General features: G+C 32.8%; 2 protein-coding genes across 7 annotated transcripts; both read right to left on the minus strand.

The window, feature by feature from the left end:
• Positions 1 to 2,330: 2,330 nt before the first annotated feature.
• Positions 2,331 to 5,165, minus strand: LOC130798222 (CASP-like protein 1F1). Its single transcript, XM_057661123.1, has 3 exons — positions 4,864 to 5,165; positions 4,194 to 4,326; positions 2,331 to 2,760 (listed from the first exon to the last, which is right to left on the minus strand). Exons 1-3 carry the CDS (start codon positions 5,067 to 5,069, stop codon positions 2,545 to 2,547), a joined length of 555 nt encoding a protein of 184 aa, XP_057517106.1. The 5' UTR covers positions 5,070 to 5,165; the 3' UTR covers positions 2,331 to 2,544.
• Positions 5,166 to 6,301: 1,136 nt separating this feature from the next.
• On the minus strand, positions 6,302 to 15,472 carry LOC130797921 (uncharacterized). Of its 6 annotated transcripts, none has more exons than XM_057660717.1 (6): positions 15,051 to 15,379; positions 11,744 to 13,332; positions 11,177 to 11,428; positions 10,632 to 10,712; positions 7,945 to 8,346; positions 6,302 to 7,229 (listed from the first exon to the last, which is right to left on the minus strand). In XM_057660717.1, the coding sequence occupies exons 2-6, from the start codon at positions 12,914 to 12,916 to the stop codon at positions 7,173 to 7,175; spliced, it is 1,965 nt and encodes a 654-aa protein (XP_057516700.1). In that variant the 5' UTR covers positions 12,917 to 13,332; positions 15,051 to 15,379; the 3' UTR covers positions 6,302 to 7,172. The 6 variants fall into 6 exon arrangements, with proteins under 6 accessions (XP_057516700.1, XP_057516698.1, XP_057516696.1 ...); XM_057660715.1 differs by lacking the exon at positions 15,051 to 15,379 and adding an exon at positions 15,393 to 15,472 and having other exon boundaries at positions 6,307 to 7,229; positions 7,945 to 8,490; XM_057660713.1 differs by having other exon boundaries at positions 6,307 to 7,229; positions 7,945 to 8,490; positions 15,293 to 15,457.
• Between the last annotated feature and the right edge of the window lie 1,512 nt (positions 15,473 to 16,984).

Genomic DNA, 16,984 nt, shown 5'->3' on the forward strand with positions numbered 1-16,984 from the left:
GTCATGCTTGTAATAAATAGGGCTAGACACATATAATTCATATATTGCTTTCATTCCCTCATTCTCTCTCTACATATTTCACTCTCTACTCTCTTCTTCCTGAATTGTAATCATCATCATTTATACATCTCCATTGGAGAACTTATTAAAGGAGGAATAAGACATCTAGACTGGGACAGTGGACGTAGCCCAATTAGCGGTGAACCACTTAAATCTTGGTGTGTTTTGATTGTGTTCTTATATGCTTGTTAATTGTTGTTCTTGAGTTGCACATATCCATATTCAGTTTTGAATGTTTGTGTAAGGTGTGTTCTTGAGATTAAGCCTTTGATCCTTGGGCATATAGTGGGTATTTAGATCACATGCGTATATTAATTGTATCCCTAACAAACTCATAGTTTTGTTTCGTCCCTTCAAGTGCAAGTTGGGGCTCTATACAATATATAATATAATAAGACTATAATTATTAGTTAAAAATTTTAATTGAGTTAATTCTTTGTTGTGGTATCGGAAATTAAGATGATGAAAAGTTATAGATTCGAATCTTATGCACCATGCCCTTCGACTACAATATAATATACTTTTTGTGCAATATATTTAGTGACATTTAATTTAAATGTCACTACTTTAAATTTCTAATGGTATGTATAGTGGATTTAATGACATTTATTAGATCCTTTAGTAGCATAATAAAAAATCATACTAAAATTTTTAGTGACATAAAATCTAGTGACATTTCTCACAAATGTCATTATAGATTATGTCTATAGTAACACTTACGTATGTTCCTAAAGACCAAATAAAAAGTCATTAAATCACTTTATATAGTGAAGTTTAAAATAAAAACCAACAAAACTAAAGATATAAAGTAGTGAAATTTTTTTAATGTCACTAAATCTTAGCGAAAAATTAATTTTATCGTGTCTTCGTAACTTTTCTTGTGAGGAGGCATGATTGGATGATAGCACATAACATATCACAAGGCTACAAGTCTATTACAATCATTAATTTAAAATTTTTTAGTTGAATTTTACTAACAAAATATTTTCATAATACAAGAAAAGTTTGACTTTTAGAAGATTGTTTAGGTAGATTTTAGCCTAGGTAATTTTTCTTAACCGGAGGCCTTAAATCCAACAATAAAGATGCGCTTACATAAACCAAAACAAAGAGCGATAAATATGGTTGTATTATTGTATAAACCAAAACAAACAAGCTTTTTATAAATCCTAAATTGTGGCAAATTAATACTTCCTTCGTACCTTTAAGAAATTCTCTTTTGTCATATTTTTCGGGTGTTTTATTATTGTTTCTACAAAAAATCTTTCTATATATATTAACAATTTTGAATAAAAATAAACTTGTCTATCCTAATTTTAATATTTTAATAATACTTTTGGTTTTTATATATCTTCCACTAAATTTATTTTAGCATTTTTATATTTCTTATAATTCCCACATGTTTTCTACTAATTTTAATATTTTTATATTGTTTATGGTCTTTATTTTTTCTCCATTGAATAATAAAATAAATCCATTATCTAAAAAATTTTAATTTTCTTAATTTTTGTGAACATTTCCTGTGAGAACTTCAATGAGAAACGAAAGAAGTAAATCCGAATGTGTGAAAGTAAAAAAACTCAAAACTAATTAAAACATAAGATTAGTTATGATAAATCAAAACATATTTAACTTCGAATACATTACGGATTGACCATCTATGTAAAAAGTAAATAAAAATGAAGAGATTATTAAATTTTAAAAAGTCGAGTATAAATGTGAGTTCCACTACGGCCAGAAAATAATTCCCTAAAATTCCAAATAAAGTTTGAGTTTGATAATACCACGGCTACTAACTCTTAACATACAATCTTTAAACGAAGATAGGTATATGTCACACTGCTTACACATTTACTTTTTGCATGTACGACACTTAACTCATAAATATCTTGTACCACTGCGGTTATAGTGCAAAAGTACGGTTTTGATAATGGTCGCAGTAATAGTCTCGAAACAAATTTCACGACTAATACATCTATACAGATGATTTCACGAACATTGTGGCCTATATTTTGGTTGCGGTATATTCAAAAACTTTTATAATAGGGCCGTTCCCGAGGGTAGTTTTCAAGTGCAATCGACTAAGACCCAGCTCATGATGGGGCCCAAATTGAGTTAATCTTTATAGAAGTAATTAATAATTAGTAGTTGCATAAATAGCTTCTTGCATGAATCGAACTTGCAGCATTAGATTACTCAGTTAAGCGCATGATTATTGAACTACGTAGTTGGAGAAAAAAATTCGAAACTTTACTTATATAAGGGTCCTTTCTATTTCTCGCCTAGGGCCCAAAATTGTCAGGAACGACACTTAACAATACAATCGCGATATGGTGATGCAGCCTTATTTTTACACTATAGAATTTTTATTAAGCATGTCTTATTAATACAAAATGACAAATCAAGGATAAAGCAACTTAATTAATAATTTTGAGATTGAATTAGTTAGAACAATTATATTAATCACATTCACACGTACACACACTATGATGATCGATATTCAATCGCCGAGATGATAGTAAGAAGGAAGGAGGAGAGGAATGAGAAGTAACCAAGGACAACAGCAGCAGCAACCTTGCGGCAGAATATATGAAAATGGTCGCAAATGGGCATCCAACCTGCATGATCATTTCCATATTTTCCTACGTACCCTATTGATGTTGCTGCCACACTTCCAGATAGCACCAATAACATCATTACCTGCACTTTCATTAATTTGTCATTAAGCAACTTTCGCTATTCGTCTTTTCAAAATAAATTTAACTATATATCAATCAACTCAAAATACGTTCAAAATAAATTCAACTATATATCAATTAACTTAAAATACACTCGTCATCTATTGGTGTTATTAACATTACTATGCTATGGCTCCATGAAATTTTCATCTAGCTTAGAATACTACTTGACAAGGTCTATAATTATGTTTTTGTCACTTTATCCATCAAACTAGCGCTATTATATAGATTAAAATGTTGGATTTTTAAAAAGAATCATAGTAGGAAGATAGGATGGGTAGCGGAAATATGAATCATTTAATGGATGAGCGAACATACCTTAAAGGATATAATTAAATACGATATGAGAAAAGGATTGGGAGTCGTGAATATTGAGGAGAAGAGGAAAGATGATTGTTTAAGATGCAATGGGCATGTACAAGGACTGAATATTAATGAACCGTGAAACCGAAGATAAAAGGTTTGGATTCGTAAAAACTCAAAAAAAGGATGAGGAAGATCAAAGATGATTTGGAGGGAAGGAGTAGAAAAAGATATGAAAGAATTAGACTTATAGGTTGAGATGGTAGAGAATCGAAATAAATGGAGAAAAAGAATTCATGCATGTGGCCGACCACTAGAATTGATGTATTGGTTAATTCATATAGCCGACATTAATCTTTTCGTATTGTTTTTATGTAGAGATATTATTTCCTTTAGATTATCTATTCCCATCCATTACCATCTGAAAAATTAATATTAGGTATTTATAAAAATTTAGGTAGAAAAACATACTTTAGGATGCATGAGAGCTTCATTAACATAGGAAAAAGACAACACATTTTATAAATATATATACCATGCCCGTTCAAGTAATGTCGATAGTAGAAAAACAAGAATTGTCAATTAAGATACTAAAAATAGTAATTTCAAAAAAAAAAAACTTAAAAAATGAACAGAGGAAATACCATAGATGGACAACTTTTCATATAGATGTAGTTAATAATTCAATGGTGGATTTGCAAAAACTTTTGATTCCATTCCCTCTGCGTCTAGTCTAGTTTATAAACAAGCTAATAAAACAAGGAAAAAAAAATTATTTTTTTTGTTTCACTGCATTTGCTATATTTGACTTTTTATTCAATCCAATATGTTATTTTGATTATTTATATATTAAAATATGCCCATTTAAAAATTATAAAACGTTAATTTTATGAAAGTATGAAATTAGGTGATTCAAATAAGATCTCACTTGCATATATTTTTTCGTACATATAAACCGTAATATATAAATTAAGTTTGAATTATGAAAAGTGTTAATCATAATATAACGAGTATTTTATGAACAAAACTATCTTTGTAATTCTGAAATAATATTATTTCACTAAAATAATGAGATTTTAGATAATTAATTACCAAATCATGCATGAAAAAGAACCAATGATGGTTAGCTTTGGAAGAAACAGTACTTCTGCGTCGGAGAAAAAAGGTGAAGCCCAATGAAAGAGCAGAACTGACACTTGCAATTGCAGTTGCATATGCGAAAAACCTGCCCAAAAGATTCAAAATTAGCATACTTCATGCACAAAAATTTGCTGTATTAACTATTCATGTAAATCATAACAATGTAAGTATGAAAATCACGTCTTGGCTCTGTCTCAATTTGAACATGTATTATTTATTTTAGATAAAACTAGTAGTGGTTTTAGGCTCATTTAAGGTGTGCGACCATCTAAGGCCCTCAGAAACAAGAGCCTCATATATTAACAAATTTCTTATATTTCATCAGTTAAGCGTAGTTTAATTGTTGTCTTGGTGATATGTCTTGCTTTGATATTGTTGGTTAAGGGTTTAAAACCTATCAATGTTAAATTTTTTTCGAATATTTTTGTCTATTTTACCATTAATAATGGTTGATAATAAAGGGCTTTAATTTTCTAAACATAAAAAAGTAAATAGCACCCTTTACTATTTGCTCAGCCCCTAAATAAAATGATTTGGGTTCAATTATTGCTACCCCTTCCCTTGCTCGGCCTACCCTGTATTCAAAAAAAATCATAACAAATAGTAGTAGAAGAAAATATACTTGAAAGCAGAAGAAAAGCTGTATTTAGCTTCCATTTGAATGCCAAATACAATGGAGGATTGGCTTGAAGTAAATCCAATACAAGCAGCAGTAATTGAAGCAACAAAAGATGATACTCTCAGTCCTATGCTCAATGAATCAACCCAACTTTTCCCTTTCTTTATCTGGAAATTTTCCTCCTGTTTGGCTTCTCCATTTGAATGCATTCTTAAATAAATTTATTTAGATGATTTTTACTCTTAATTTTTGAGGATGAAGGAACAAGAAAGGGAGGGGGGGATTTAGGATCAGGAGTAGACATATAAAACTAACACTGTTTATGTGAGTAACTGTGTTTATATAGAAGAAAATATGTCTTTAATTTTTTTTATAAGGGAAATACTCTTGTTCCTATTAGAATGCATCTAATGTTTTTTTGGGTAAAATTCAGTGAAAAGGAGAATTAGGTTGGAGAATAAAATTTAAAAAAATAAATGGATGATAAATTTAAGCGGTTAAGATGGAGAAAATAATAAGTTTGTGAATAAAATTAAAAAAAAAAGAATGTTACTATTACCTAAAAAGAAAATGGTACAAAATGAGTAAAATAAACTAATATAAAATAAGTAAAATAAACTAATATAAAAAATAGAACAAATTAGAGAGGCATAGAGTATTACTTTGGTTAAAAAGTGACTATGTGAAACCATGTGGATCTTGTCCCTTAATTATGAGGTTAAGTGTATGAAAGAAGTTTTTAATTCCAATAGTCTATTATATAGTAATTCTTGTATGAGACATGAGCCGATGAAACGGGTTCATAAAGTGATTCTTTTAAACAAAAAAATTGATTATTTTAGTATGATAATAAATATTTTAATTAATTTAATTGGTTATTTAATATAACTAATTTAAGATTATCTTACAGTAAGACAATCTGAAATGATACAATTTTAAGAGTTTGAAAAACCGAGCAACTAAACTTAGAAGTTGGCCCAAATTTGTATTCTTTGAGAAAGTGACTCCAAGAGTCCTACTATATATAAAAGGTGAAATTGTTAACGGAAATTAAGGTGGTTAGATAAGAATATCATACTGAACTCTCCACCCTAGAAAGTATATTAGAGAAGAAGACAAGTCGTTTGTAGTTGTAATTATGCCTTTTCTGGATTCAAGTAGTCTTCGAAAGATTGCTGCCAACTTAGGACTTCGAAGTATTGTTATTTGGTGCCACCAGTTTTCTTTCTTCATGGTAATATATCGTAAGGAAAAATATCACTATTAATAATAATTTTAAAGGGATAAAAAAATTATCACTATTGATAACAATTTCAAAGGAATAGAATAGGATGATGCAAAATGACTTACATTTAGCTATTTGGGTTCGCAATTTTATCACAATATACAAGTGTATACATAGGGACTAGGGGACGATCTAATGAAAATCATTAAAATGGTAAACACCTATTTTTAGGGTACATATTTGATGTAAATTCTTCGGATCATCAACTCACGTCGAACCAAAAATCGAGAGTATCGTTAATGTGTTGATTATGTATACAAATTCACTTTTGACTTCAAAAGACCTTATTTTTTGTTTAGAAAAAATTGTCGAAAATAATTCAATTTTTTACTCATCCATTGTGAATATTCTCACCTATTGATTATTTTCTAATAATCTCATCTTTAATATGTATTTATTCTTAGTATACCCTGTGCGCTAGGAGAGAGGTGAGATTGTGGTGGTTCAGGAGGCGAGATTATAGTGGTTTAGGTCATTGGGTATATTAGGAGGAAAAGCATAGCAACAGTTGAATCATTAGAAAATTGAAAAGTGAGATTATTCGCAGCAAATGAGTGAAAGTTAGATTATTTTCGACAAATTTTTATTTTGATTATCCAAACTTATTGACCTTTATCCCAACTTAATTTTTTCTAACACAAGTCACAGAACAGTCCTACAGACTGAAAATGTGAACACAATAGTAAAATACATGTAATTTCTTGTTATAAACAACAGGTCATCCATAAACTTGAAGATCAGACAACTTTTCAAGGTTGATATATTGTTAGACCAGCAAAATGTGGACATAGAAGCCGAATCATCTATTGCTCAAGACGTCCATAGATCGAACATCGCACTTTTTCAATCGGAGGGGGGGAATGGGTATAAAAACCGAAGAACTAACTGCACAAATAAACGAATATTGAAAATGAAAGATCTGTACAGATGTAGCAAAATACATCGATCTGCTGTAGAAATTAGAATGTAAGGAGTAGGAATGTACAAAGTGAGTTTATGTACAAGACAATGACGTTTTTCGAGGTTGTTACTTGCTGATGTCGAAGTATTTTGGATCTGATGGGAAATGGTATTCAACATTCAACTGCATCACCCGAAACCAGAAAAGAACCTCATTAGAAAACACAGTAAGCAGCAGCAGCATCATCATCGTACCCAGTGTATCACGCTCATACGAAACTATAATTAGGATTTGGGGAGGGAAGGAAGGTGACAACCCATACCATAAAGGAGGATACACCCGCTCAGAAAACATAGTAAGCATCAGATATTAACAATCACAACTTTGAGAAATATGGCCAAACTCAGGACAAGAAACGCATTCATAAGTGCACAAATGATTACAGTTAAGAACACTACATAAAAAAGGTCATGGGCAGGACATATGATAGTATAACGAGATCGAACAAAACAATTGTTCTCGAATCCGACAGTATATCCATTAATTTTTCATTTTGTCGCCTATTATGGTGGATCGGAACTTCATAGTTAGAGGTTAATACGAGGTGAGCAAAAGGGCATCTTTTCAGGGAGTAAAGAATGATATGAAGTCCAACGGGCTACTCCGTTACATTACCCAAAGCCAAAAGACAACGTGGAAGAAGTCGATTTACGAGTAATTTCAACAATTCAACTTTTAAGTTCCCATCATACATGCCTTTTGTATTATAAAGTAGACCCCAATAAGCCTTACGAACATGCATATAGGACAGAAAGAAGAAATGAAATTGAAATCAAATAAAACAATGAAAGAAAAAGCGTAGAAAAAGTGTTACAAAATATTGAGAGATAATCCATACCTTGCCTTCATCCGAATCTGAATGGCGTTGAGGAAACACCACCTTTAAGTCATTATACAAATAAAATCTTCGTTCTGCTTCTGTTTTTGCGTTTTTAACTTCAGGGGCAGATGAAGGATCGGATTTGCACCTTTGGACAGACCTTGACATTCTTTTAGGATGAGGACACACGAATCGCATATGAAGAGCATAGCGCAAAACACCATTGCCATTCGAACTTTCATTAACCTTTAAAGGACCGAGTGACATTTTTCCGGTCATGTGACCAGTATCCGATACCTCATCACTTCCTTGAGCACCGGAAGTGTTGAATTCGGACAAACAGGATTCCAGAATATGATCGGATTCGACAGAAGGATAACCATCGTGACAAAGACCTTCAGTATCCAACATTTTCATTCTCTGGTTTGAAAAGTTTACGATTGTCATTTCGTTTGAATGGTTTTGCACCATTGAAGGTTTAGCGTCATCTACCACCCTATGACATCCTCTCTTTCTGGGAGAAGCCTGAAATGAGGCGAGAGCTGTCTTTTGGCGGAGAAATGTCTATTGCAAGTAGATGATATATTTAATCAGAAGGATAATCATCGTGACAAAAACCTTCACTATCCAACATGCATATAAATTTGCTCAAATATACCCTAATGTGTTCTTTTACTTCTTTATGACACATTGTTAGCTTCCAAAAAAAAAAATGCTAACAAACCTTAACAAACTGATTCTAGAACAGGGCTTTCAATTTAGGCAAATGGAGATTGATTTTTCTTTTGATGTTTACAAATCCCTAGGCAAGAACTAATCCAAATTAGTTGATGGTAATAAAACCTATCACACCTTTAACGGATGGAACCTATCAGAGGGTGTCATCGAGATAACAAAAGGACATTAGGGTGATGTTGTGAATAGGAGCCCAACCTAACGTTCAATATCATGGTTAAAAGCTTATGTTAGGTCCCCAACTCCCACCCTTCCTTATCCCCAAATAACTAAAATACAATATGTTACAGCATTTTCTGAATTCTAACACAGAATATCATCAGGAGTCGATGACAGTATGACATAGAACATCTTCACCTTAAGTTCCCTCATTTCAATTGTAAAGGCGTAAACAAGTTCTAATATGTCACCGTATCGTATCGTCCGTATCGCAAATGTTTTCAAATTTACCGAACCAGTATTACCCACACCATAAAGGTGTAATAAAAACCGTATTTTAGATCACATCAAGAGATATTTCATGGTTTAGGCTGATATTTGGCAACACAATAAAACTCACCGTGTATGTAACTGCAAACGGATTTTTGCACTATGCTAATTAGTGATGTTTATAAGTTGTGTAGACCCCTAAGTATGGCAATTTTAATGATCATAGCATGGCCTATGGTGATGAACCTTTCAAGTTGCTATTCTTTTGTACACTATTTCTCTACCACGTTAGATGGTTATATGTTCTCAAGCAGTTGAATATTCAAGCCCAGTTTCCTTCACCTGGGTTTTACTATTTTAACTTTACTTTTTAGTGAGCAAACTGATTTTATTGAATAACATTAAGTTTTTTACGTTAAAAACTGTTTTGATTGATCGAAAATGATACTAATTTCATAGTTTTTGTTATCTACAACCGTTGATTGTTTTTATTCAAACTAAATTTATTGACTAAAACTGAAATACTAAATCTAATTTGGCAAAGTTGGAAAAATAAGGGCCATAGTGAAAGACCTTCAAAAAAACACTAAATCTGCACAAAAGGCAAACGGAAGGGTTGATACACAAGTGAGTAGCAAACCAATAGCAAGAGCCAACACAAATTTAAAATACAAAATAATGTTGGTTGAACCTAGTCAATACTCTGTGAACGAACTTTTTCAACAAATGATTCACCTAAAAAAGGGTCATATATGAATGTTAAAATGATAGACAACATCAACAGATCACTCCAGTTCTCTTAACATCCTCAAAAGTTGATTCTATTTGTTGGGGTGTAATGGATGAACTTTTTTTGTTCATTAATGACTTTGACATAGATTTTTTGCAGAAAGTCCAGGAAAGATTATAAGAGTATTAGTTCCATTTATATAGGCCTCAATTTCAACCTTTCAATCAACCATAAATTAACTTCAAACCTCAAGAAACATTGATAGATTTAACACCTAAAAAAGATTTTAGTGAGAGAGCACTTCCAAGTCCCAAGCCCAAACCTATAAGCACTTATTCACAGCTCAGAATTGTTGGGGCTTTACACTCATCCTCAAAAAAATGATTCATACATCTTCATGCTCTCATTTCAATTCTCAAGATAGTAAAGTTTCCTTTCTAGCGCAACCCATTCTTTTTATAATCTTCTTAATTATTTCTCAATCATATTGTTAACAATGTCTCCCATTTGGCAAGGGTTGAATCATAATAACTGAATAATTGTGGATGTTAATGTGTATGGAGTATCAATGTTAGAAATATCTTGTATTTTTTTGTTTCTTATTCATTAATCTGAAACAATTTATTAAACTAAAGTTCGAATTAATCAAGTTCGAATTTATTTGAAAATATATGATGGTGAATGTTACTCCAAACAGATGAATTTAGTAAAACAAAATTAAGCTAGCAGAGTGAAAGAACAGTAGAACTATTCCTTTTCAGACATAGAAAGATCAAAAAGTGTGAGAGTTAAAAAAAATGAGCAAGAATACCTTTGTACCGGGTGGCATATCGCTTAAATCATAATTGCAAAGAAAGGTATGAACAGGTGTTTTTTCTGGGTTGCTAAGAACCTGCAACAGGAATCCAGTGATCAAGTCAAACCGGAGTTCCGACACCCCATCTTTATCAATTCCTTAATGCCATGTTTGGAAACAATAATTCCATTTGAAAATTTGGAATTGGCTCAAATTTATTGTTTGGCAATCAAAACTTTTCAAATTTGAATTTGGATCAAATTTGAATTTAGATCAAATTTCACCATGGTTTTTAAAGTAGTTAAAGTTGAGAATTTGAGAATAAATACCCAAACCTTGACATTCTCAAATTCTTCATTTATAATTTCATAATTAAAATCTATAATTTGAAATGAAATACTTGTTCCCAAACACTACATAAAGTAAATGTTTCATTTTTATTTTGCATATATCTATAATAAATATATGCAGATTATCTCTGCAACTCATTGTCAAAGGATAAATTTTGGTTAACTAGCTTAAAATAATTTGTTTAAAAAAATAAAAAGGAGGGAGGATACCAGTTGAATTCGCCCCTTCATAGGTATACGGAATCGACTATGTTCAGATGGTGAATCGTTTAGACTAAGACTTCTTTTTATTTCCGATTTCCCGAGCTTTCCAGATGGCAGATGCCCAGCAAGGTCTATTGAAGAATAATAAAGCAAGTAATTCCCTCCATCCACACTAGTAACCGCAAAAGGAAGCTTTTTTGCCTTTGGTGAAAAACTTCCTCCACTTATGCTGAGTACGGCAAGGAAGCCATCAATTCTCTGTACATCATTGTTTCAATGATTTGGTGTCAGACCATGGGTGTTCGCTAAACAACTAATAGAAGCTCAAGAGCATACAAAGATATTTCATTACTCACCTAAACAGGCCCTACTGGTTAAATGTATGCAACCTTACCCTTGTGATAACAAAGAGGTTCCCTTGATAGCAATCACACATAAAATAATAAGTACAAATGATTTAAAGCGGCATTTTACTCTTGTCCACTACAATTCAAAAGCAAAAAACTATAAATCTTTGGCCCATCTTATGTCTAGAAGATATTATATACAAAAATCCAGACACAAGAATCTGACCTTACTAGCATACGTTGAAGCCAATCGACCAGACAAGAGGGATTCCTCAAAGGAGCCAACCAACGACCTTCTGACGGGCAAGCCAGTCAAAGTCCTTTTTGCATTTGGAGAACCAGGAGTTGAATCATGACTCCAGGACTGGATAATAGCAGCAGACTTTTTAGGAGTAAACTGATAATCCCCATCATTTAATGAATTATCCCCTTCCATGGTCATACCTTCATTTTTGGAGGAGAAAATGTGAGGGGCAAACCCACCAAGTGAGTTCTCAACATCCTTCAAGCTTATGTATTCAACAATGGAATCTTTCTTGGTATCAGGTGTGGTTAGCCTTGTCTCATGAAATTTTGGACCCAGTGGGGACAACGATAATGGAGATGACACCACTGTCGGTGTAGAAGCTGAAACTGGTACTTTCAAAGGTAAATAAGAGTTATGACGTCCCTGCTGCTTGTCCCCAAAACTATCATTAGGTGAAGTACTTCCTACCAACAGCGATGGACACCAAAACGAAGTATCTATACTTCTCGAGCTAACTATATGAGCTTTCTTATGCTCGTGTGTCAATAATATACCGGAATTCCCACCACCATCTTGTGAATTTCTTTGACAAGCATTATCATCAATGCACAATGAATCCCCATTGAATTTGTCCGAGCATAACATAGAATTTAATGGAGACAGTAACCTCTTTCTCGCAGAAGTTCCCTTTCCAGCAACTGCATTAATATTATTCCTCGCAACAGTCATAGGTGGGACACTATCAGTCTGACTACACTCAATTACACTCTGAGAAGTGTCTAATACCTTCGATTCAAAACCAACAACCCTCTTAAGAGGGCTGTGGATAGTTCGTTCGTTTTTATTGTTAAAACAGCTATTCTGATCTGTGTGGCCAATCTTCAAACGAAACATATCAGATGTAGAACCTCTATGCACAGTAGTGTAGTCTGCTTCTTTTGGAAAATCCACAATCGGGCTCTCCTGAAAATCTCCAAAAGAAGCACACGGAAAACTTCCCGGTATGGAGTTGCTCATATACATACCATGTACTCCATTCATATCATCAAAAGTGTTAAGACCGGACAGCCTATGGGAAGGCTGTACCCATGTGCTGAGCGATGCTGCAACTTCCTCAGAAATAATACTAGTTGTCACTTGAGGCAAGCCCATCCCGAAAATTAGCAGACTACGGTACTCGACAAATACAAGGATGGGCCTTACTCTAATGTAATCTACTTTTTGACTCTAACCTAAATGTGTTCTATCTTTCTTGCTTGACTTTGAAAATGGCACCCTTTTCCAAACTAACTAAAATCACTCTCTTGTCAAATTAACTAAACACAAGAGTAGAGCACTAATGTTCGTTGCTCCTTGACTTCCATACATCTGTAATACTATCAAACTACCATCGCAGCATCTTGTTATCTATCAACCAAAGGTATCAACATTCCAAACGCACCTTCTTCTATCGATCGCATTTCATTGTTCAAGATCGAGATAATAGAACAATTCACAATTTGCATTTCCTCCTTGCCGCAGTGTGCAGTGACAAAAGAGTAAGTCATTCTACAGAGTAGTGCCTGGTCCTGAATGCATCAAACCATAACAAGAATCACTTTCAAGGGAAAAGTGTATATTTCAGCAACATATTACAACGCCTAGTAAAAAGGAGAATAGTACAAGATATCACAAGTCAATGCACTTGTATCGACTATTACATACAGTTAAACTAATGAGGGCCTCTTCTAATTTAATCGAATGACATGAACTGAATGGGAACTCAAGGAATAATGAAAATATGAGAGCGAAAGTCTTGTACTGAATTGAAGTGAATAGATTGAAGCTGAAATGAACAACACAAAAATGCTAAAAAGCCTCAATCCTAACATATGGGAACCGGAATGAAATGTAATGAAAATAAGTCCTACGCAACAATCCCTTGGTGCTATGAGAACATTGGCATTGCACTAGTAAAAAGGTTATTGCAATCACTATGAAGGTACATCCAGAATCTATGTTCCAAGTTTGCAGCTATTTAGGACATGTATGCATAAGTAAAAGGTAGTAAATTGCTCCAACAGAATGGAAGGTGATCATAAAAATTGAGCTTGACCATAAATAAGACAATGTAGTACAAAACTATATCAAAATGAAGGTGAAAAATTAAAGGATTATCACTTGCCCATCCAATAAGATACATATGTTGCAGTTGAACTATCCTGCTGCCCTTGATATGTTAAGACTCACCTAATTAAACAACAGACAGCAAATCTAACCAAACGAGACAGAAATTCAAAGCAACTCGGTTCTTAACACAAAATTCAGTTCAAAAGTTAGATTCATTTCTCAAAACAAGACCAAAAGAGCCATGAAATCTAACTCGGTGCATTGTACGCAATCCTAGAAAGTTATCTAAATGTTAACATCCTGACGAGTAATTTCAAACCCAATCCAATCAATTAACTCCTAAAAAATCTCCTGATTGCTCATAAACGAATACTAAAGAACACTAAAACACAAAGGAGAGGAAAACCAGCTTAGAACAAACCCCTTCTACACTTGTATGAAATTCTAACAGATAAGAACATTGCTCCATCAATGTACCATGTTTTACAGGTCAATCTTTGTGCATAAAAGCTGGTGTACAACAATCAACTACAGTAAGCATAAAGCATCTAAACCACACAGCAAAAGCCTTACACTACATATCAATTTGAGAAGGTTGTTCAGATCATAGCTTCAGGAGAGCAGAAATCTAGCAACAAATATCAAAATGCAAAGAATATGTGCAATAACAGCAACATCAACCAAATCCAATGAGGAAGATGAAATCAAAACCACATCAACAGAAGTAAAATCATCTGCATTGAACATTACAATAAACCCATCTAAAATACAGATGAACACACAAAAGAGCAAATAGCAATCACCCCTAATCTGCAAGTCTCATTTCCTCATAGCACAAGTATTTCTAGCTGCTGATTGATTAAAACCCACATCAAGATGGGACCAATCAAAGAAGATAACTATATCCTTATGTTTTTTTTACCAGTTTTGTCATTTTTAAAGATACCCAAGTACAAAAAAAAAAATTACAAACAGGGCAAAAGAATTTCTAGCAAAACTTACAAAAAATAATCAAATTACATTAGCAATTTCAGAACACAGATATTAGAAAAGGCTAAACCCATCATCATCATCATCCCCATCATCGTCATCATCATCAATCATCAATCATAACCAAACCCAAAAAAAAATAAAAAATAAAAAATAAAAAATAAAAAACAAAAAACAAAAAACGCACCAGCAGATTGACTGATCAAAGAATTGAATGGTAAAAGAGGAAAAAGGGGAAAACCCAACAGAAATTTGGACACAAAAATGAAAACCCACAAAAGAAATTCAATATTTTGCTATGGTTTTCAATATCATCAATTAAGTTTTCATTCAATCAGGAAAAAATCAATATTTTCCTGTTCAATGCAAGTTGTTTGATTTATATTAATAACCCTATTATCCTCCTCTCAATGGGTGCAGGATTTATACCTCCCAATGTAAACAAGGTAATGAAAGCGTAACAAGAATAGTGATGTATTTATGCATATTTTTGGTTAGCGTTGCTTGAACAAAGGAAAGGGAGGGCCACCTTTGCCACATGGGTTGTGTGCCTCTACGCCAACTTCTTATTTTCAGCATGCGCCTCTCTTTTCCTTGTGGGTGTGCCTTCCCATATCATATTCTCATCTAATCTCATCTTTTCTTTTTTTTTTTTTAAAAAAAAATATTTTTGTTGCCTTGGGTGTGCAAATGCATGGACTTCCACACCTTTCTAATGTTTTAACCCCAATTGTACTTGTTTATTGGTAAAATTCAAATAATTTGTAGATTTATTAAGCGAGCTTTTTTTATGAGCTATTTAATAGAAAATAAGGATATATTATAGGAAACATAATAATTATTACCTTAAATGAAAATAAAGAATTTATGCGAATAATACAAAAATTATAGATAGATAGAGTTATAAAGAAAATAAAGCTAAAAAAAGCAGTTAGGGTAGATGATATGCGTATTGAGGTATGGAGATGCTTGGCGACGATTAGGGGTGATTAGCTAACTGATTTATACAATAAGATTTAGAAAAAATAAGATGCCTAATGAAAAGAGAATAAGTGCTCTAATGCCTATTTAAAAAAAACAAAGATGTCCAAGATTGCTCAAATTATAGAGGAATAAAACTCATGAGCTAAGTATGAAGTTATGGGAAAGAGTGATAGACATATGTATATGTATCAGAGAACTGATTTCGATTTATGTTAGGGAGATCTACAATAAAGGCAATTCATCTTATGAGACATATGATGGAAAGCTATAGGCTAGAAAAAGAGACTTAACCATGATTTTTATTGACTTGAAAAAAGCATACAACAAGGTATCAAAAGAAGTACTTTTTAGTGGGCAATGTCAAAGAAGTGCATTCCCAAAAAATACATTAATATAGTGCAAGATATGTATAGAGAAGTAAAGATAAATATTAGGACATACGAAGAGGCAACATAGCTTTGGTAGATGAGATAATTTGATCAATATAAGGAGATGTACCTTGGTGCATGTTGTTTGCTAACAATATTGTTTTATTAGATGAGATTAGAGAGGGATAAATGCTAAGTTAGAACGATGGAAATAAGAGTTGGAGTCACAATGTTTTAAAATTAATTCAAAGCAAGAAAGTGTACATGTAGCATAATTTTAGCACAAACGAGACAACGAGAGGTACTGTAAAGCTTGAAAATAAAGAAATCGCTTCAAGTAGATGATTCTAATACCTTAGGGCCATATATCGAAATTGCGAGGACATCCAACAAGATGTGATCCATAGAATTAAGTGTGTGTTGCAAAGATAGAGAGGGGCTATTGGAATATTATGTGATCAAAGTGTGTCCTTAAAGTTAAAGGGTAAGTTCATCAAACGACCATTAGATCGATGCTACTATATGGATCAAAATGTTAAAATTAAGTGTGTGAATGTGATCAATGGTTTTAAGGCTTATAGAAATTATAGCAAGTGGCTAAGTTATTTAGGTAATTCAAGTTATACAAATGCATCGTTTGAATGAGGCTTGTGGTACACCAAGTCACTCATGCGTAGATTGTTCCCTTCAAACTCAAGAAAATCAAACACAAAGGTTGTTGGCATGAGAGATTTAATTGCACCTTATCAGAGTTCGTCGTTCAATCTTA

Source organism: Amaranthus tricolor, chromosome 13 (assembly GCF_026212465.1).
Source record: "Amaranthus tricolor cultivar Red isolate AtriRed21 chromosome 13, ASM2621246v1, whole genome shotgun sequence".
In the NCBI taxonomy this organism is placed as follows: Eukaryota; Viridiplantae; Streptophyta; class Magnoliopsida; order Caryophyllales; family Amaranthaceae; genus Amaranthus; species Amaranthus tricolor.

Bases quoted from the DNA above. Each gene is read 5' to 3' on its own strand.
- LOC130797921 (XM_057660715.1), bottom strand. From the start codon at position 12,916: ATGGGCTTGCCTCAAGTGACAACTAGTATTATTTCTGAGGAAGTTGCA. The intron at 11,429-11,743 runs GTCAGATTCTTG...AATGATGTACAG, and splicing joins CTTCAACGTATGCTAGTAAG to AGAATTGATGGCTTCCTTGC. The intron at 8,491-10,631 runs GTATTCTTGCTC...TACTTGCAATAG, and splicing joins ATATGCCACCCGGTACAAAG to ACATTTCTCCGCCAAAAGAC.
- LOC130798222 (XM_057661123.1), bottom strand. From the start codon at position 5,069: ATGCATTCAAATGGAGAAGCCAAACAGGAGGAAAATTTCCAGATAAAG. The intron at 4,327-4,863 runs GTATATTTTCTT...TCTTTTGGGCAG, and splicing joins AGCTTTTCTTCTGCTTTCAA to GTTTTTCGCATATGCAACTG. The intron at 2,761-4,193 runs GTAATTAATTAT...ATGAAAGTGCAG, and splicing joins TCTTTTTCATGCATGATTTG to GTAATGATGTTATTGGTGCT.